General features: G+C 39.0%; 1 protein-coding gene across 2 annotated transcripts in view; it reads left to right on the top strand.

The window, feature by feature from the left end:
• The window catches only part of LOC126457535 (signal transducing adapter molecule 1), a 56,441-nt gene extending 34,083 nt beyond the window's left edge, over positions 1-22,358 (top strand). For both annotated transcript variants that reach the window (XM_050093892.1, XM_050093891.1), the window contains 5 exons: positions 473-575; positions 7,800-7,873; positions 11,725-11,927; positions 17,878-18,158; positions 21,244-22,358. In XM_050093892.1, the coding sequence (XP_049949849.1) occupies positions 473-575; positions 7,800-7,873; positions 11,725-11,927; positions 17,878-18,158; positions 21,244-21,376 (794 nt within the window). In that variant the 3' untranslated portion in view covers positions 21,377-22,358. The remainder of the gene's footprint in view (positions 1-472; positions 576-7,799; positions 7,874-11,724; positions 11,928-17,877; positions 18,159-21,243) is intronic.
• Positions 22,359-22,598: the final 240 nt, after the last annotated feature.

Raw genomic sequence — 22,598 nt, 5'->3', positions numbered from 1 at the left:
AATATCTGTTTAGCATGTTGTGATTACAATAACAAACAGCATATGTGATTTGTGTGTGTGTCATATTCAGGGTAAATGGAGGAGCACAATACCTGTAAGTAGAGAATAGATAATGCTGTAGCGAACATTAGCATATAAAAAACATTCCAAGATTCATTTGTCTGATTTTCCGTTGCAGTATAAACTCAAAAGAATAACTACAGTGCAAGTGGGCCAGAAAATCACACATGCAAACGTCACAAAAAATATTTATGTAAACAAATGCACCTGAAAATGAGAACAAATTCTCAGAATGTGTTGTGTTCTAAACATGAAAAATAAGTAACTGGTGCAGTTTTTCATTGTTTAAACCATAAAGATTGTGATTTATCATTTTTAGAAATAAGATATGAAAATATAAGCTGAAATGCACATATCTTTGTGTAGAATAAAGTGCAAATTTTTCATTTTGTGTTATTGTTGTAAATTTCAGAAGCTGAGCAGCCAAGAAAATCTGTACAGTTCAATGAAGCTGTTGAAGTAAAGACAGTTGAAGAACTTGAGGAAGTAGAAATTGATGAACAAAAAATTGATAGGTCAGTTAGTTCTGTTGAAAAATTAAGTTTATTGTAGAAAAACAGTTTACAAACTAAATTCGTAATATATAGTCTTTATGTTTGGTTACATGAAGAAATGTGAAACACAATTGCATTTAATATGTTACTTTCTTTTGTGAGCAGTAACAAATTACTTCTTGTTGCTTGTGTGGTGAAATCTTGTGTAATTGCTCCTTTGTCAAAGGGGTATGGAATGGCAGCTAGGGATATATACACTGATGAGCTGAAACATTAAACAACTGCTCACCAGAAGGTTGGATGCTGACTGGTGGTGTTGCAGGTACAAAACACTGAAAAAAGTATAAAAGCAAAGCACATATGTGAATGGAGCAATTATTTCTCAGTGGTACAGCTGCAAAATGGGCAAATTCACTGACATAAGCGACTTTGACAAAGAGCCAATTAGTATGTCCAGGCACCTGGGAATGAGAATCTCAGAAACAGCAAAGCTGGTCAGTTGCAGGCATGCTACTGTCTTGTACATCTGTAGGAAGTGATCGAAGGATTGCAAAACCGTGAGTAAGTGGCAAGGTGTTGGACCTGAAACTTCCTGGCACTTATCAACACACCCCACTGCAGTGTAAAAATCTCATTCTGGAAAGTGTTGGTGTCCACATCTCACCACAGAATGTGGAAGTTGAAGGCTTACCTGAACTGTAAAGCAGGATAGGCAGTGATATCTGGCCGATATGACCAGAGAGCCATGATGGTGAAGGCACAAGTGTTTCAGAGCACACTGTTCAGTCCACATTATCAAACATTAGATTCTGCAGCAGACAACCTCTTTGTATTCCCATGTTCACCCAATAAAGTCATCAGTTACAATTGCAGTGGGCACAGGATCATTGATATTGGATTGTGGAGCCATCCTCCATCAGTATGTTGGAAATTGGTACAGCAAAAGGTGTCACCTGGTTGGATGAATCATGTTCCATATTATACCAGGCCAATTACCGGGTCCTGATATGTCATCATCCAGGCAAGTGGTTGCTAGAAACGTGCACCATGCTGCAGATGAAAACTGTTGAGAGCAATATTGTGCTATGTGTGCCATCTGCCTGGGGTTCCATAGGTATTAATCAAAGGCACCATGACAGCTGTACACTATGTGAACATTTTAGCAGACAGCCTGCATCCCATTTGCCTGAATACCTCCTCTACGGCAGTGGCATCTTCCAGCAGGACAAATTTTTGTCACAAGTTGAAAACATGCTACAGTGGTTTGAGAAGCATGATAGTCAACTCACTTTGATGTCTTGGCCATGAAATTCATCTAATCTGAACATGATGGAACTTATCTCAGATACCGTTGAATGCCTATTCCACAACTTGCCACATACTTCTAGAAACCTATCAGCGCTTCGTCAAATCTGGGCCACACAAAATTGCTACTGTATTGCACTCCAAAGACAGGGTGGGACACTATTAAGTAGGTGTTGATTACGTTTTGCCTCATCATTGTAGTTGCTAGTAGTTGGTGATAGTACTGACCTGGATGTATCTTTACAAGCACTTGGTGTCAGCTTCATGTTGAATTTCATTATGTTCTTTGTTGTCATAGTGCAAAGGGCACTCACAAGAATGCATGCTTGTACTGGTAATCATTAATGACATTTTTTATGGTGTCTAATATTTACAGTTATCTCATTTCATCAAACAAAAGTGAAACTGTTAAAATGAAGAAAGATTGTTCAACCAGTAAAGGCTAGGTATGGGTATGGAAAAGCTGGAATGGGTTCTTGTTATAAATCCCCTTAATTGTAATATTTGAGCAAATGTCAGTGGCAACTATTGGGTTTAATCCTCTACTTTGTAAAAAAAAAATTATAGTGTGTCCTCTGTCGATGGGGTTTATGACTGTTGGGAGTAAATACTCCAGGGGCATTGCTCACATCCCAGTTGTTAGTTTTACTCAGTTATAGGAAGCTGTGCAAGAGCTACTAAGTATTTCCTATAACTGGGGAAAATACATGTGTTTATTGATTGTCTCAAATGGGCTAAATACTCTGGAACATGGGCTTGCCACCAAGACAAAAAGATGAAAATAAACCTCGTTGCTAAAATGTCTGCTGCAGTTCTTTGGAATGTGAAGTGATTCAGTCTCGATTTTATACTTCGTCTCCAGGACATACATTTTAAAAATATTGATGCACACCCAGTCGGGTTTCTGTATTTGCATATTGCATGTATCACCTCAGTGCTGTTCCACTTATCACTGAATTACAAACAGTAGTCATCAGAACCTGAGTCACTGGAAAGAAAGGAGTACTCTTTAAACTAGTAATTGAATCTCCCTAGAGGTTCTCAGGCACCTCATAACGCAACTCATCTTCCCTCCCCCCCCCCCCCCCCCCCCCCCCCCCCACCCACACACAAAAAGATCTTTATTGTGTAAAGAAGCATACATTTTTGAGACAAAATAGTCATTGTATCTGTCGGCAGTTAACGCTTGTATGAACTCATAAGTCCACAAATTTGTTAGCAAATTTTTACATGTATCTGCTATGCGGCTATACACCAGGTGAAAAAGGTGTGGGATAACATTATGCATATAAACAGATTACAGTAGTATTGAGTACACAAGGATTAAAAGGGCAGTGAGTTGGCAAAGCTATCATTTGTACTCAGGTGTTTCATCTGAAAAGGTTTCCAACTTGGTTATGGCTGTACAACAGGTATTAACAGGATTTGAATGTGGATTGGTAGTTAGTTAGACTCGTGGGACGTTTCATTTTGGAAATTGTTAGGGAATTCAATATTTTGAGATCAACAGTGTCAAGTGTGTGCCAAGAATACCAAATTTCAGGCATGACTTCTCACCACAGACAATGCAGTGGCTGACAGCCTTCACTTAGTGACCAAGAGCAGTGGGGTTTGTGTGGAGTTGTCAGCACTAATAGACAAGCAATACTGCATGAAATAACTGCAGAAATCATTGTGGGACATGCAATGAACTTATGTGTTAGAATAGTGTTGCAAAATTTGGTGTTGATGGGCTATGGCAGCAGATTACAGATGCGAGTGCCTCTGCTAACAGCATGGCATCATCTGCCCCACTTCTCTGATGCTTGTGACTATATCAGTTGGACCCCAGACAACTAGAAAATCAAGGCCTGGTCGGATGAGTGCTGATTTCAGTTGGTAAGAGCTGATTGTAGGGTTAGTGTGGCACAGGTCCTATGAAACCATAGACTCAGTTTGTCAACAAGGCACTGTGTGAACTGTTGGTGGCTCCACAATGGTGTGGGATGGGTTTACATGGAATGGACTGGGTCCTCTGGTGCAGTTGAACCGATCAGTGACTGGAAATGGTTATGTTCGGCTACTTGGAGACAGTTTGTAGCCATTCATAGACTTCTTGTTACCAAACAATGATACAATTTTTATGGGTGACAATGCACTATGCAACTGGGCCACAGTTGTTCACAATTGGATTGAAGAACATTCTGGTCAATTCGAGAAAAGGACTGCCTGAAATGAATCCTATTGAAAATTTATCAGACATAATTGAGACAACAGATTCATAATTATGGACGGTTATTTGCAGCATGGTTCAATAGTTCTGCAGGGGGGTTTCCAGTGACATGTTGAGTCTATGCCATGTTGAATTTCTGCGCTGTGCCAGGCAAAAGAAGTCGGACATGATATTAGGAAGTATCCAATGTCCTTTGTGACCTCAGTGTATGCCTCTACTAATCTGTGTGTCATTACCCTCACTACCAGATTATTTACTTTGTCAGCAATAGTATGAAACATTACATGTCTGAAAGTTAAATGTAATGTTTTATCTTTGTGAGACTGAATGACAAGACTTCTGTAATTGAACTATCGTAACATGCTATGAAGTTCTGTACTTTCTGAAATAAACTATGGACTCAAGATCATCATTTGATAAGAAAAAAATAAACTAAAAAGAAAATGTTAGTAACTTAATGAAAGAAATGTGATAATTTTTTTAAAATCAGAGTGAAGTTCCTTTGTGATAGGCACAGCAGCTTAGTAATTGAACAGTAAACCCCCAATTCTCTAAGGAATTGAACTGCCATGTATAAAATAGCTTCAGACATCTGAGTATTGTACAAATGTGTTAAAATGTAAATAATTTGTGTGAACCGTGAAAGTGAGAAAGCTACAAAAACATTTGAAATTATACTTAGTTTGTTGCAACTTCTAAATGCTCTTATTCTGACATTGGCTGAATTAAGTGTGGGTATTTGCACATCAAGGGATCACCAATTTAGTATTGAAGGACAGTGTGGAGGGTAAAAGCCATAGAGGGAGACCAAAAGATGTATACACTAAGCAGATTCAGAAGGATGTAGGTTGCAGTAGTTACTTGGAGATGAAGCAGGTTGCACAGAATAGAGTAGCATGGAGGGCTGCATGAAACCAATCTCTGGACTGAAGACCACAACACCATCATTTGCACACCATTAGTTGCACTGCCTCAAGACACACATTTTCTAATGGTAACGTTTGAGCTATAATGCTAAACTTTTAACATAAGATTATACCTCTTAAGATGTAGATTACAGTAGCATTTTAAATTTTTAAATTCAGTCAGTAATTATGTGGAAGAGTGAAAATCAAATTTTTGTTGCCCCTGTAAACTGTTAGATAGGCAACTAGCAACTGGTACTTGTTTCCAGGATATAATGTAAGGGATTGATAAGTCTACTCCCAGTACAGGAAAATATTGGGTGATGATGGAATGCTCCTTCGCAACTGGTTCTTGAAACTGGGGGGAGGTTTGGAGGTTGGGGAAGGGGGGTTGAAGGTATTTTGTGAGAAATCTGTGGACATGGTCTTTGGATAAAGCCTCTCCATGTAGTGTACAGCAGATGTGCCATCCTCAAATGGCCAGACTATGGGAGTGATGTTTGGTATGGAAAGGATGACAGCTATCGAAATGCAGATACTGTTGTTGGTTAGTGGCCTGGATAGCCAGGTACAGATAGTGTCATTGGATTTGTGTAAAATTTGCGCATTGGGTGTAGGAAGACCAGATGAAGCAAAAGGGAGAGGTGAAAATTCGGAGGAATGAAAATGATTTGGGGTGGAGGCTCTTGCCCTTGGGTCCAGATCATCAAAATACAGGGTTATTACAAATGACTGAAGCGATTGCACAGCTCTACAATAACTTTATTATTTGAGATATTTTCACAATGCTTTGCACACACATACAAAAATTCAAAAAGGTTTTTTTAGGCATTCACAAATGTTCAATATGTGCCCCTTTAGTGATTCGGCAGACATCAAGCCGATAATCAAGTTCCTCCCACACTCGGTGCAGCATGTCCCCATCAATGAGTTCGAAAGCATCGTTGATGCGAGCTCGCAGTTCTGGCACGTTTCTTGGTAGAGGAGGTTTAAACACTGAATCTTTCACATAACCCCACAGAAAGAAATCGCATGGGGTTAAGTAGGGAGAGCATGGAGGCCATGACATGAATTGCTGATCATGATCTCCACCACGACCGATCCATCGGTTTTCCAATCTCCTGTTTAAGAAATGCCGAACATCATGATGGAAGTGCGGTGGAGCACCATCCTGTTGAAAGATGAAGTCGGCGCTGTCAGTCTCCAGTTGTGGCATGAGCCAATTTTCCAGCATGTCCAGATACACGTGTCCTGTAACGTTTTTTTCGCAGAAGAAAAAAGGGCCGTAAACTTTAAACCGTGAGATTGCACAAAACACGTTAACTTTTGGTGAATTGCGACTTTGTTGCACGAATGCGTGAGGATTCTCTACCACCCAGATTCGACATTGTGTCTGTTCACTTCACCATTAAGAAAAAATGTTGCTTCATCACTGAAAACAAGTTTCACACTGAATGCATCCTCTTCCATGAGCTGTTGTAACCGCGCCGAAAATTCAAAGCGTTTGACTTTGTCATCGGGTGTCAGGGCTTGTAGCAATTGTAAACGGTAAGGTTTCTGCTTTAGCCTTTTCCGTAAGATTTTTCAAATCATCGGCTGTGGTACGTTTAGCTCCCTGCTTGCTTTATTCGTCGACTTCCACGGGCTACGCGTGAAACTTGCCTGCACGTGTTCAACCGTTTCTTCGCTCACTGCAGGCTGACCCGTTGATTTCCCCTTACAGAGGCATCCAGAAGCTTTAAACTGCGCATACCATCGCCAAATGGAGTTAGCAGTTGGTGGATCTTTGTTGAACTACGTCCTGAAGTGTCGTTGCACTGTTATGACTGACTGATGTGAGTGCATTTCAAGCACGACATACGCTTTCTTGGCTCCTGTCTCCATTTTGTCTTGCTGCGCTCTCGAGCGCTCTGGTGGCAGAAACCTGAAGTGCGGCTTCAGCCAAACAAAACTTTGAGTTTTTCTGTGTATCTGTAGTGTGTCGTGACCATATGTCAATGAATGGAGCTACAGCGAATTTATGAAATCGCTTCAATCATTTGTAATAGCCCTGTATTGTCGATGAACCTGAACCAGGCAAGGGTTTGGGGTTTTTTGTAGTTAGGAAGGTTTCTTTTCAATGATGTGTGAAGTGGGTGGCCGCTCTAAACCCTTATCCTTGCCAACACATCCTTCCTCCTTCCTCCTGGCCTCAAACTACACTAGCCCCTTGTCCCCCACTCACCTCCACCTTGCTCCAGGACCTTCATTTCACTCAGTCTATGTCTACACCATCTTCTTCACAGCCTCGCCTTCATCTTTTCCTTCATCCTCTCCCAGTCCAGTACTCCACGCCACTGTCATAGTGTGCAGCATGGACTCAAAGATGCCTGTGCATGTGTCACGTTCCTGTTTCATGTGTCTGGTGCCTCTCCCTCCTGCATTCCTGACCTATGCACTTGCTGCCTCCCTCCCACCTGTCAACTACCATCACCGACCCTCCCACTCTACTCCCCACCTCATTTTTTTCCCCTTTTTCACTCTACCTGACACAATTCATCGCTTATAACTGCAGTCCTGGTACAATGTATTCAGTTGGTGCAATGTAGCCATACAGGTTGTGTGTGTGTGTGTGTGTGTGTGTGTGTGTGTGTGTGTGTGTGTGTGTGCGTGTGCGTGGAAGCTGCGTGCATGCACGCGTGTTACTGTTTGATGAGTAATTACCTTTGTTTACATTGTACCAGGCTATCCATTTCCATATTGACTTGAAAGTTACTTTCCTTATATTTTTTATTTTCTTTTATTTTTACTGTATGTATTAAGTTTGTATTTATTCCCCTTTAGGTTACTGCATTTACTTCATGAAGCTGACCCTACAGAAGATCATGCCGATACAGAAGAAATGCTGAGATTAGAAGGTTAGTTGTCAGTTGTCTTGTTTGCCCCGATTCATTCTAAATAAGAATTACATGTGTGTTAACTCAGATTATTGTTTGGTATGCTTCATTTTTGTTTTGTCATTTTGTTATTGGGTAAAACCACTATATCAACTTGTTCCACGTTTCTCTCATCAGGACTGTTGAGATGGCACTATTGTATTCATCTACATCTGTACCCAGTAAACTACTGCAAAGTCCATGACAGAATGTACTTCCTATTGCTAACATATTAGGATTCACTAATGGCACATGGCAAGAATATCTGCTTAAATGCCACTTTGAATCTTCTGATAGTCTAATCTTGCCTTTGCTCTCCCTACAGGAGTTACTCAGCGGGCTGAAGTATTGTGTATTCTGCGACATCATGTATGTGCTGTTGGTTGAGATATAAATATGTAGTGTCTTTCATGTGGTTAAAGGGACAGTACAACCTGTTCCTGGGTTTTTGTTCCAGTCTTAATTTCTGCAGACTGTTGCCAAAATTTTCTCCTACTTTTCCGTCTTTCTGTCATAGATAACACTCCACTCTTGGGTCTCTCTTAACATAGTCATGCCTCATTCCTCTTCAGTGTTTTTCTTCTTCTTCTTCTTCTTTTTTTTAAGCACACTTCATGGTCTGTGGTAATCTGTTTCTTTGTGTTTATGTAGATATTCAGGAAAGTGTAAAGGACACTGAAACCATACCTGGGAAGCACACTCACAGATAAACTCATTGTTAGCTATGGATATACGACACTTAGGGTGAATGTTCAAAATAATCATTTACAAAAAAATTAGAACATTCACTTACAAGAATATCTGAAATATCCAAACATAGAAAAGTATATACCAATTTAGAACAGGGAAAATATACATGTCACAGATAACCAAAATATAATCTTAGGTTTTTATATAAACCACCATTAAGAACCACGTGAGAAAAGCTCTAGTACTATCAATATGATCTGCATGAAATAAAGCTTTCAGTTCATAAAAAGGCAAGATTGCAAACAATGAGACAGTTTAAAATGCAGAACAGGAGTGCATACACAGAAAAGGTGTAGCAGACTTAAGTTAAAAATGAAATTAAGAAACTGTTTTGTTTTGTTATCAACAGTAGTGACTTGCAGGTGGTGATGGTTTTTCCATATTTGTTGTGTACATTTGGTCCTCTTTCAACTCTTTAATGCTTGGCAGAATTCAGTTTCATGACATACATAAATGATTGAAGCAAATAACTTAACTCTGGTGGTACTGGTGTGCTGTGCACTACTCGCCTGGCAGTCCCCAGAAGCAGGGATGGGAAAAAATCTTAAATTAGACAAATGTACTTTCCACACAACAGGTTTTGCTAAACCGATCCACAATTTCACAAAAGTAGCAACTGTGCTAACACTGAAATGAGGTTAGGCCCTGTTATGTTGAAACCAGAGGTTGTTTTGCTCACAGAAAGTAGTGTGCCACCAGTTCTGTAGGAGTGGTCACGGAACTGACAAGCCACTCAAATTGAGTGTGCCAGCAGACATACAGAAGTCCTACAAGATCGTTACTGGTTAGTCAACCCAAATTTTCATAGAAAACTTATGGTGCAAACATCCATCAGCAGCAGCTTATAAGTTATAATAATTACAGACAGTATTGTCTGTTAAAATAACCACAACATTTAAGGTAGAAGGCAGCATCATAGCATTTCATACTTCAGCGGTGTTGAATGTAAAATTACAGAACAAATTTCGTATCGGGTGTGAAATTGCATGTTCGTGCCCATTGCTTCTGAAGGTGGTACACTCATAAGTTCTCATCCCTTAATACCCTTTATATGATTATTAGCCTCTTTCCCCATGGCTTTGTCCATGTGTGTGTTAGAACCATGTACTGAACACAGCACTTCCTCCCTCTCCCTGTGTCAACCTCTTCCTCTCTCTGTCTGGTGACCTCATCCTCCCACTTCGATCTCTTTATCTTGTCCTCCCCACTGTCTCTGTCTCTTTATCTTCTCCTCCTCCCTTTATCTTCTCCTCCTCCCTTTATCTTCTCCTCCTCCCTTTATCTTCTCCTCCTCCCTTTATCTTCTCCTCCTCCCTTTATCTTCTCCTCCTCCCTTTATCTTCTCCTCCTCCCTTTATCTTCTCCTCCTCCCTTTATCTTCTCCTCCTCCCTTTATCTTCTCCTCCTCCCTTTATCTTCTCCTCCTCCCTTTATCTTCTCCTCCTCCCTTCTCCTCCTCTTTTTGTCCATTCCCCCCCCCCCCCCTCCCCGCTGATCATATCCTTCTGCCTCCCCCTCTTCATTTTTCCACCTGCCGTCTCCAACTTTCAGCTGCCTCATGCATCTCTCCCTCCACCCTCGTCCATTTTCTCCTCCCTCTTGCTCATTTCATCCCTTCCTCTACTCATCTCAATCCGTCTCCATCCATGCTCATCGGCACATGTATCCCCTGCAGTACAGTTCAATAAAACAGGCCTATACAGTCCAACAACATGGCTGTCGTGCAGGGCAGGCTAAAAATCAGGGACTTGAAAATCATGTATTTTCCCCTAACATACAGGTTTGCGTTGAAAGCAAGTCGATAAAGTAGGCTACTACTACAACACAACACATCTGTTGTGCAGGACAGCCTACATGTTAGGATCCGGAAAACTGCTTCTTTCCCCTGATCTGTAGGTTGGTTGATACTGTTCCCACACAACATTCCTGTTGTGCAGGGCAGCCTATATGCCAGGGACTGAAAAAACTTGGTTTGTCTGTACTTGCGCTCGCATTGGCACTAGCAGGTATAGACCCCACAGTGCTGATACTTGTGAGGCCTGCTGTTCTTGTGCCAAATGTGGTTGAAATCAATCTGGGAGTTTGGGAGATCAGGGACATGCAATGTGCAAACTCTCTCTCTCTCTCTCTCTCTCTCTCTCTCTCTCTCCCTCTCTCCCTCTCTCCCTCCGCTTCATATATGTATGCCTGTGGTGCATGATGTAGTGTGCATACTAGTTATGGTGCATTACTAATTATCTCATGACATTCTCAAAATCCTTTGTCCCTACATCACATGTTCAGTCGTTAACAGCTCAGAATGGTGACATCATTTCTTGACATTGTTGATAAAATACATAAAGGTATTGTGGTGCAGATATCTCCTTGTTAGAAACTGATGTTCATAGACATGGGGCCAGTGAGCTCAAACAATTCATAGTCCGTGCTGAACCCAAAACAACACATGCTGATGGCTGCTAGTATATCAAAGCACACTGAAGCCTTAGAATCAGAAAAACAACTAAAATCAAAGTTGGCTGCAGTTTATTGTTGACAGTGGCTAATTGCACTTCACTCAAGTGTATAACTTGGATCCTGAAACATTCTGTGTAAATTATTTGTTATCTTCATTGTTTTACAAATTAACTTTCTATTCTTTTCGTAAGTTCTACTGCAACTGCCTGAAATGTGCTAACATCTTGTAGCATATGGGAATGCATTTGCTAATTTCGAATTACTATTTTGCCTGCTCCGCCCATTAAAAAATTGTTTCAAGAATTCAGTTTGTTCTAAGTGTAACTGGTGATCTGAGGTGCAGTTGCTTTGCCTCCAGTTCTTGTTTGAAAAATTCTTTTATGTCATAGGTTTGTCTGACATCTCATTCCACCAAGTCTTTTAAAGTAAAAAGCAGTACTAATATATCACTATCATCCAGGTGGAAAAAGTGCTACAAAAGTATTGTTTCAGCTTTCAGTAATGTATAAACAAATAATAGATTCTACTTTAGTGTACCCTTGAAAATTGTAGATTAGTGTATAGGTATAATCTTAAATTGTGTTGTCCACAGACAAATTTTATTTAAAGCTGTTGCTTTCAATTTTCAGAGCAAGTTAACACAATGGGTCCACTTATAGACCAAGAGCTCGAAAGAGTTGATCGTAAGCATGCTCAGCTTACACAACTGAGCACTGATCTTGTGGAGGCCCTCAACTTGTACCATACCCTAATGAGAGAGCCTGCACCAATGAGCGGGCAGTACCATACAATGCCTAAGCTTTTCGGCTACCCACATCAAGCCCCAGCGAATGTGAGTATATACAGCAGTGTGTTGTAATACCTTTAAGTAAGCGTCTTTATAGTATAGCTACTCTTCATTTTGTCTTTATTTATGCATCTTTGTAATATAATGTGTACCTACATTTTTAATTTTGTCAACTATATACAAAAAGTATATTAATTCTGCTTAAGAGTTCAAAGACACAGTGGCACCCTACAAAAACTGAGGAGGCAGTTGTGTACACGTAGGTGCACGAAAATTGCAGGGTTCTGCCACTTTCAAAATATAAATAAGAGGAAGCTAAATTAATATGAGGGGAATATAATCCTGTTCAAGACAATAGTGAAATTGTGCAGTACTTCCTTATGAGTTAGTACGTAACTGTAACAAAACGAGAGACGTCAGTAAATTGGTTATCTATTGGTTATCTGAAATAGAGTAAGACAGAAGAGGTATACAAACAGTCAGTAGTTTGTTTGGATGCTGGCCTACAGATTCATAGATGGATAAAATCTGCATTATAGGTTTCCAGTTAACTGCCCTTTGTAGTATTGGTGTAACATGTGAATCGGATAGCACTGAAGAATGTAGGGCTTTATTTTGAAGGGCCTTGAATTGTCAGTGTGTGTGAATAATCTCCAAACAGCATTCCTAAATACATGAGTCACACATAAAATAATGCACTACATTTTATTTCCTTCAACAGTTAATTACTGAACACAATGAACGTACACACAATAATATATTCCATCCTGGACTTTCCATTGTTTGAACACACACATAAGAAAGAATTATGTTTCTTCTACACTCCCTACTTTTCTACATAATCTCTTTCCCTGTATTGAATCAATAATCCGGGATGTTATGGTGCTGAAGTAAATGGAAGCGCTTCTCGAGTTTGGGTAATGTGTTCACATATGTCTCTTGGCATCACAAAAGAGCAAATCAGCAAGCTGCATCTTGTCAGATGTGGCAGTATGCTGCAAACCTTACAGCTCTGCCAAACCGCCTTCATTTACATAGATACTATGCAAACCAAAGTGCAATGCATGGTGGAGGATACCCTTATTACGACTAGTCATTTCCTTTCCTGTTCCACTTGAAAATAGTGAGGGAAAAACAATTGTCTGTGTGCCTCCTTATGAGCCCAAATTTCTCGTATGTTACCTTGTTGGTCCTTATGTACTATGCATGTTGGCGGCAATAGAATCATTCGGCATTTGGCTTCATATGCTAGTTCTCTAAATTTTCTCAACAGTGTTCCTCAAATAGAAAATTGCCTTTTCTCCAGGGATTCAGATTTCAGTTCTTGAAGCATTTCCATAACACTTATTGTTGTTCAAACTTACCGGTAACAAATTTAGCAGCCCGCCTCCAAATAGCCTCGATGTCTTCCTTTAGTCTGACCAGGTGCATGTCCCAAAGTATTAAAGAGCAGGTTGCACCAGCATCCTGTATGTAGTCTCCCTTACAGATGAACTGCACTTCCCTAGAATTCCCACAATAAACTAAATACAACCATTCGCTTTCCATACCACATTCCTCGCATGCTCGTCCCATTTCATATCACTTTGCAACATTATGCACAGATATTTAAATGACGTGACTGTGTCAGGCAGTACACTAATAATGTTGTATCCAAACATTTCAGGTTTGTTTTTCCTACTCATCTGAAGTAACTTACATTTTCCCCATATTTAGAGCTAGCTGCCATTCATCATACCAACTAGAAATTTCGACTAAGTTATGTTGTATCTTCCTACAGCCACTCCACTATTGACGCCTTACTGTAAACCACAGTGTCATCAGCAAACAATTGCAGATTGCTGCCCATCCTATCCCCAAATCCCAAATCATTTATATACAATGTAGGAAAAGATAGATTACTACTTACTCTAAAGAAGACACACAGTTGCAGACAGGCACAATTAAGACACTTGCATAAAGTTTTCGGGCATGTCTTCATCAGTAAAAAACACACACGCACTCACTCACGCGCGCGTGTGTGTGTGTGTGCGTGCGTGCGTGCGTGCGTGCGTGCGTGCGCGCGCGCGTGTGTTTTTATTACTGATGAAGAAGCAAGCAAGCACACCTCGTGCATACATGACTGCTAACTCCAGTATCACGGGCCGGAATGCAATCTTTTTGGTAATTAGCAATCTGTCTTTTCCTATGTTGTTGTTATTCCTACCTGGAGTTTCCATTGTTTGAGATCTTTTATGTATATAGAGAACAACGGTCTTATCACAGTCCCCTGGGGGCATTCCTGACGACGCCATTCTCTCTAATGAACACCCGGTGTCAAGAACAACATACTGGGCTCTGTTATTTAAAAAAAGGCTTTGAGAAACTGACATATCGGTGAACTTATTCCACGTACTCATACCTTCAACAGCCTGCAATGGGGCACTATAGCAAATGCTTTCTGGAAATCTAGTAGTATAGAGTCTGCCTGTTGCGCTTCATCCATAGTTTGCAGTTTGTTTGAGAAAAAGACAAGCTGAGTTTCGTAGGAGTGATGGTTTCTGAAAATGTGGTGATTTTTTGGACATAAGCTTCTCAGTCTCAAGAAAATTTATTGAATTCGGACTGAGAATATGTTCAAGAATTCCACAGCAAACTGAAATTAGGAATATTAGTCTGTAATTTCTCGAAATGACCTCAGCCTCTTTGCTCAGGTACTAACTGTTCTTCTGCAGATGCTGTATAAACTCTACACAATTGTTTTGTGGTGGTTCCCTACAGTTTCTTTCTCTGCAGCGAGAGATTCAATGGTGGCACACTGCTTATAATGTACATCATGTACAGATGCCAGTTTGAAATGTTGCTGCAGTTATGCTACCTGCCAGAGGAAACAGAAAGTTTGTGCACACACTCTGGAAACTTCAGATATTGCATACCTAAAGTTTTGAGTTTGTACCATTGTTGTTGACTGAGGGAGAAAAAAAATTGGTGCATTACTTTCTGAGTGACCTTTGTACTTCAAAAAATCTTCTTGGGAAGAGTCATGAAACCAATGCACACCATGAAGTAGGGCAACCAAAATTCAGTACTCTATGTGCCTGTCAACCACGATTATTGGCCTCTAGTGGTATGTTAGATGCAAACCTTAACACAAGTTTGAAACAATTGGTCCTTTGGTGTATTCCAAATTAACTATGAACCATTAACTATTTTTACACATACATTCTAATAGCTCAGTTACTCACTGTATGGTTTGATCTTCTTATGGACAACCAATTAAAATTGTAGATTGCTACTCACCATAAAGATGAGGCATTGAGTTGCTGACAGGCACAACAAAGATTGTTAAACACTGAGCTTTCGGCCAAAGCCTCCTTCAGAAAAGAAAGGAAAAGGGCACTGACACACACAAAAGTAAGAAAAAAAAGGGTAGCCAATCTTCCCACGCACATGGATGCTATCTCCAGGCTCCCAGCCTCTCGAAGCAGACTGCAACTATTGTGTTGAACAAAAACGGCAGTCTGGAGTGAGGCAAGGAAGGGGGAGGAAGCATGGCAGGTACAGATGGGGAGAGAGAGGAGCACTGTGTGGTGAAGCTTGCAGGGACTAGAAGGCAGCAGGACAAAGTTGCTGCTGTATGTCCAGTTTTTGTTTCATCTCGTTTGATTTTAGGAAACCAAAAGGAGAACACATTTTGCGACACCATATCTAGTGGGCTACTTGAATCTGCACATGTAACAGTCTGAATGGCTGACTTTAAAGCTAATTAACTCGGAAACGGCACATCACGTCAGATTTTTCTCTTAACAATTATTTCTCAGCACAACCCACCCTTAGAGACCGTTACAAGCTTTTCAGACTGTTTGTGACTGCCCTGTATAATTTGAGTGAAGCCATTAAAATGCTGAAAGATATTAAATAGTTAATGTTTACTTTAAAACATGATCTATCCAGAGATGGGAATTGAGCAAGATTATGCACGACATTGCAGCATAACTATCTTTAAAACTGGACTTCCATAGCCATTGAAAATGAACACGTACATACTTTCACAAACCAGCTTCAGATGTCATCTACTGTTTCCATTTGGCAAGAATAAAATTTCTGCTAGTACAGTATCCAGCATGCCTTCAACTGAAGTAATTGATGAGAGAATAAAAATGGTAGCACTTGACAAAGAGAAAGTGTATGCACCAACGTTAGTGCAAAAACGAATCTCTTAAGAAATCCCTGAGTATCATAATAAAAGAATTATGTCCAGTCTTGAAGAGTCTTAAAGTAAAGAAATTAATGGTCAACTTTCAATGTTTTATATATACATGTCAATTCAGGACAAGAGTAGCTAAAACTTCATTAGTGAAAATACATTTGTAGCACAAATTTTCTATTGCCATTTCATTATAAAATTTAAAAAGCATAAAAAAATTAGTTATACAGTGAAATTAATCTCTCTAATTCCTTAAAAGGCATTTAAAAGAAATGGATAATTGTAAATGATATTGCATTAATAGTAGTCTGTGGTCTGAGATTCCTATCAATTGCACAATTATATACATACTTTACAAAGTATTAAGTTAAATTTCGTGCTTTTGAAGTATGCAAGTTGCCAGGATGGTAACTACAGAAAATTGTGATTTTTGTCATTCCTGAATAATTTTCACATGGTATCCATAAATTCTTGTAAAGCAATCTCCCTGTGGGTTCAGTCGAGTAAACCATGCTGTTCTGGTTGTATTTCTTGTTACTGTTATAACTGAATGCTTATAAATGAAGCTCAAGTCCTTGGAATAGTACTAAATATTTAAACAAATTGAGAACTACACAAATGAGTGGATGGGAGCAGAATTTTCACTTATCTAGTTTACTGGCATCTCATGTATTAAGGTAAGATAAGTGACATGTTAACTGTTAAACTTTTTAGCAACTTTTCTGTCATAGATAGCGAAGCCTTCATAAGCACCAGTAAATTGTTTTGAAATGATGGCTATAGAATATGCTACGAAAAACCAAAGTGTGTATTATATGTCTCCACAAGAGATGCTAATGTTTTTAAGTGAAATGGTCATCAAAGAATGGCAATAAATAAATATGAAACATTTTCATTTAAAAATTAATGGCACATTCTCACAAAACTGCTGGTAAACTTTTCGGGATGTGAGGTTGTGGTCCAAGAAACTCTTCTGTTCCTGACGTTTCGTCAAAGACTGCACTAAACATCTTCAGAGGCGCTCCTCTGCCGAGTCTTGCTGACTCGGCAAGACTTAGTGGAGGAGCGCCTCTGATGATGTCCAATGCAGTCCTGGATGAAACGCCAGGAGCAGAAGAGTTTCTTGGACCACGACCTCACACCCTGAAAGATTTACTAGCAGCTATGCCATTTGGTTGTGAAAGACTTCATCCTATGAAAATTCTCACAAACATTTAAATGTGCATACACTGAAGATTAACAGACAATTTTACAACATTTATACACATGATATTATTGCACTGCAGAAATCAAAAGTCAAAGTTCATGTAACACTCATTATTTTATATTATTAATCATATGTTGTCAGTTGGTTGTACTAAGAATTTAATCAGTGGAATGGGAGTTGGCCACCAATAAAAGTATACATGAAAACCCAGTGAAAGGGACACCACAAAAGTGTGATGTAAAAGGAGAGTTTCTTTCGTGTAATTCTATGTTTGCCCATTATAACTGCTTACAAAGTTTACATTGTGTGTGGAAACAGTGTATGAAAATGGAAAGGAAAGATTTGGTGCTTTAATTTTGGCACATGTCTGCCATGCCTTTAAGCGGAACAAGCTACTGAAATTATAATTTGGAGTAACAAAAGTTAAGTGATAAAATGTTAATGTTGTTGTGCATTTACAAACCATTTACACAGAGAAGCCAAAGAAATTGCACATGTTCACATGTTCAATAGAAATGACTGTGTACCATCAGCATTTTGTAATGAAACAATTTTTTTATCTTTTTTTCTTTTCGGATTTTACTTTGATAATTTATGAACAGGCATACAATGGTGTGCCAATGGGTGCTCCTTTCCCCATGGGAATGCCTGCTCAGCAGCCACCACCTCCACCATCAGGGCCACCACCACAACCACAGTACAGTTATGCACCCGCTCCACGCCCTGACCAGTACCCAGTGCCTCCGCCAACTGGTTCCATGACACTGCCACCCCAGTTTCACTTGGGCCCGGCTGGCCCTAGACCTCGTGATGAGCAGCAACAGCATCAGGTACCAGGACCACCACCGCAGCCACCAGGCACACAAGGGCCTTATCCACCCAGGTGAGTACAGCTTAGCAAGCTGGATCTAAAGTATGAATTTTCATCATTACTGTTGTTGGATCAGGCTCTTTTTTTTCCCTTGTGAATGCTCCAAGGAGGAGGAACAGCTTATAATAAAGACAAATAATTCGGGTTTACTCACAAAAATAGTATAGGCAGTATTGAAACTAAATTGGTTTAATTTGATCTGTCATACGTAGGCTACAACTGGGCGTAAAAAAATATGACAAATTAAAAAACTGTAGCTCCACTACAAATTTTTGAAATTGTATAAACTGCAAAAGCAAAGTAAATTGCAAGTCAAATTAAAGAGGTCAGTTTGATATTTCTTTTTTTTAAGATAAGGAAAATTGTATTGGAGGTTATCCAGTCTTGTTTTAAATTCATGGCTGCTGAGGTTAAAACTCCTTGTGGATTTCCCTTTAAGATTAGACAGTGTATGGTTGTAAAGCAGAGCACTTGTGCACAGGCAGCTGTTAAACCCATGTTGTGCACAGAAGATATGTAAACAGGCATGCAGTTGGACTGGAGTCACTCTGGGAAACAGAACTTAGTATCATTCTTAACTGGGAGGATTTGTCAGAAGTGAAAATAGCATCTAATGTACTCTAAGGAAGTGAGATAGGATCAGTGAAATAGTACTTAGTTCTCTGAGGTCATTTGCAGTCGACACTGTTGTCTACAGGAAGGTAGGTTACGTCAGTAGAAAATTGTAATATGCAAAGACTAGTTGCTGATCAGCATAAACACACAAACCAGTATTGTTTCATGATAGGTTACCATTCACTGGAGTTTGTCACAAACATCAGGTCTCCAGTCAGTTTAATGTAATAAGACCACATAACTGTAGTTGTGGGGAAGGCAGGTGCTGGTCTCTACTGTCAGAAGGAAGCATGATCCACTCTCAAAGGTGATTTAAGAACTATATCACTTCCTTTGACACCTCACATAAAAGCATTAATGGCAAATTTGTTGAAATTTGGGCTTAAAAGGAAGATATTAGCAAATTTTCTTCTGGGTGAACCATCTGTAAATGAAATAGGGAAAATAAAAACTACTCTGGTTCTCCTGTTTACCTTCAGCCTCACACCATACATTGCCATGAAGGCTACAAATGTAGATGTGATGGACATAGTGTGCTGACTCCCTGCATGTTAAACAAGTAGCCGAGGACAGGTAGCATGCCTGTGGGCTACAAGCAGCATTCTTGCTAGTATTCTTGTGCTTATTTTTTAATTTGTTTAGGGTATTGTGAGTTGAAGACTATGGCGATAAGGTGGTGTTAAGCATTACAGTTACTCATATTTGAAGAAGAAGAAGAAGAAGAAGAAGAAGAAGAAGAAGAAGAAGAAGGAGGAGGAGGAGGAGGAGGAGGAGGAGGAGAAATGCCCATGCATTTCGTTACAGTGTGCAGATCGGGCTACAGGAAAATGAAACGTAAACATTTTATTACATCTAAAAAAAAAAAACAAAGTAAAATTTTCCAAATGGGTCAGAGCAAAATCTCTGAAAGACGGAGATCTGGCTGATAATTGTTTTGTGTGTGATTCACATTTTGGTGAGGAACTTGTCACAAAAGCAGACTTGTTAGCCATTGATAGTAAATAAGTTAAAAGTCCAAGATAAAAGTGGTCTCTAGAACCAGGAGCGGTTCCTTATTTATTTCTCAATGTACCGAAATATCTATCAAAATATTACACAAAAGAATCACCAGTAAAACATTCATCAAAAGAAAAGCCACAGCAAAGAAAATATTGAACAAGAAGTTAAAATGTCTGTGTTTCGTCTGTCAAGGAAAATTTATGGAACAAATTGGTATCAGACACACGAGTAATACTTTAAAAAAGGACACAGACTTTTATTAAACCAAAAGAGTTGTGATTACATAATAAAATAACAGCAGCCAATGCCGAAATCAGTCACCTGTAAAAGCAGTTCTCAAATGAAAAGCGTAAGAAGACTTAATAAATTCGATCATTCTAAAATCAGTATTGGGGGAGTGGGGGGGGGGGGGGGGGGGGGAACTGGTAAACAATGTGAAAAAGAAATGCTAATTGAAAAAAATAAGGGAATGCAGTGTGATGATGAGTCTCTTCTGGACAGTGTACTCTCAAAAATGAAGTCACCGAAAGGATACAGGCATTGTTTGAAACATGAATTGTCACCACTTCAAGAAACATGTCTGACATGCTCTCATATGGAATCAGTACACATGCTGTGGAAGTAATTAAGACTTATTTTCGGAAAGAACAAGATGAAAACATAGTTTCTCTTCTACTCACTTTGTTGGAAGTCTAGAATTGTGCAAGCTTAAATCTGTATTATCGTGCTGTAAACAAATTATTACATCTATGAAGTTTTGTTGTCTGTTGTACAATCCTGGTACATTGGCTTAACTAAATTCACTTTCCTTCTGCTCTCCTATGAGTGATGTTTCTACCCAACCAGATACATTGATAGTCATGATGTTTTTAGTTTTCTTTCCAATTGCACATCATCTGTGCCGGAGGAAGAAAGGTTTTTCCTTAAAGTTGTATTTTAATTGAAGTTTCCTCCATATAATAATTTAGTAAAATACTTGTTTGAATTTGTATTATTATTCTTCGTTGGGACTTTACTCCATGTGTTGACTGGAACAACTTGTCAGTAATTCCACAACAGTTAAACTCGAAGGGACACAACTATTAACTACTTTTATTGTGACTCTGTTTCATTGATATTCAATGTCGTACGTCATGATTATGATGATTAATGGTTATAGTGTTGGTTATATGAGAGCATGAAAGTTTTTTTATAATTAGGTTCACTGTTGTGTGTAAACTTGATTTATATGTGCTTTAGACAGTAATTAAATTATTTGTTGTTGTAAAATCTTGAAAGTATATAGATTTGTGTGTGTGTTTTTTTTTTTTTTTTCCCCCCCCCCCCCCCCCAGTTTCTTTGCAGAAAAACTGCTTCAGCATGTTTCAGTAATATGGTTATGAACCAGTAGCTGTATCTCTTTCCAAATGAATCCTTCCATTTCCTTCATCCTTTGGGCAGATGTCAGTCGTGACTTATTATTTTATTGTTCTTGTTCTTGTAGCAGTGGAATGTCTACCTTCCCCCATCATGGTGGACCACCTACAGTGTTCATGAGCCATCCTCATGGAGTGGCATCAGGCCAACCGCCCCCTGCCGGCGTCACCTTCTCACCGAGGGGACAGCCTCTCTTATGAAAAAAAATTCAGCTCACTGGTGTGAACAAGTAGGACCATGTTGCTAACTGCAATGTTACCATTCATTCTGTAAGGCTTCTGGAACAAACGTCTGGTCATAATGTAGAAGGAATGAGATGAGAAGGGTGCTTCGTATATCTTACAAATGTTCAAATTGTTTCAAGAAAATTGGGTCTCTATTGCAAATAATCTTTGAGTGAAGCTGCTGTTACAGAAAATTTCATATACAATCTTCAGATGCAGTTTTTGTCATAAAGAATGACTGTTTCCTTGGAAATACTGCCATTATATGGAGTTTGTGCATGTATCACAGTTAATGGCTTAAATGTTAGGCATTGAGATTTTATTATAGGTTCTGCTCTTGAATTTATCTGCAGTGTCAGATTACTGTTTTGAAGTATACATTTTATATACATAATTTGTCCTCACAGTATAATTTGTTATAAAGCTTCATATGTTTATTTATTTCTTACATTTTATGCATAATTTTATAATGGCTGGTAAACCAGCCATCAAACTGATTTTAAGCACAGTCAGTCAATCAGTGCAATATTTATTTGTTGCAGACAATGATTGTCTTCACATTTGCAGTGCTGTGATGAATACTTAATTTTATGATCAAGGTCTTCACTGAAATGTGTGTGTTATAAGCAACTTCATGAAACATTCCATGTGAGTCACACTTGTGTTAAAGTGTCTACTAGCTTTGGGTCGTGCAGTAGCTGTGGAGTTCATGGTTAACCAAAGTTTCTGTAGCCCAATTGGAAAAAATATGTAACAATACTTCAAGCTTCTAATTGCTTGAATTTTAACAGGAAAATGTATAAAATATACATATACATACTTACATACCATGCAAATTTTCATTGCTGTAAATGTTTTTGATTGTAAAATTGTACATAAAAATTTAAAAAAAATGGTTTGCTATGTTGTATTAAATTGTTGCATATGATGTAGTATTAAATTTTTAAGTCAGCCTTAATTTTAAGTGTGTTTTTATTAATAACTGTAGTGCTTAAAACTTCTTTGTTGAAATATTGTACAAATAACTGAAAATACAACTTTTTTCAGAATCTTCTAGTCTCAGTAAATGTGGATACACATTAAAAAATGATAGCCTATTGTTTTGCCTATAGAAATTGTCAAATTGAACACAAGATTTACGACTTCAAAGTTGCAGTACTATTTGCATAGAAATACTTTAACATCGATTCGGAAAGGT

The sequence above is a fragment of the Schistocerca serialis genome, chromosome 2 (genome assembly GCF_023864345.2).
Source record: "Schistocerca serialis cubense isolate TAMUIC-IGC-003099 chromosome 2, iqSchSeri2.2, whole genome shotgun sequence".
Classification (NCBI taxonomy): Eukaryota; Metazoa; Arthropoda; class Insecta; order Orthoptera; family Acrididae; genus Schistocerca; species Schistocerca serialis.
This window is presented reverse-complemented; position numbering and strand designations above follow the sequence as displayed.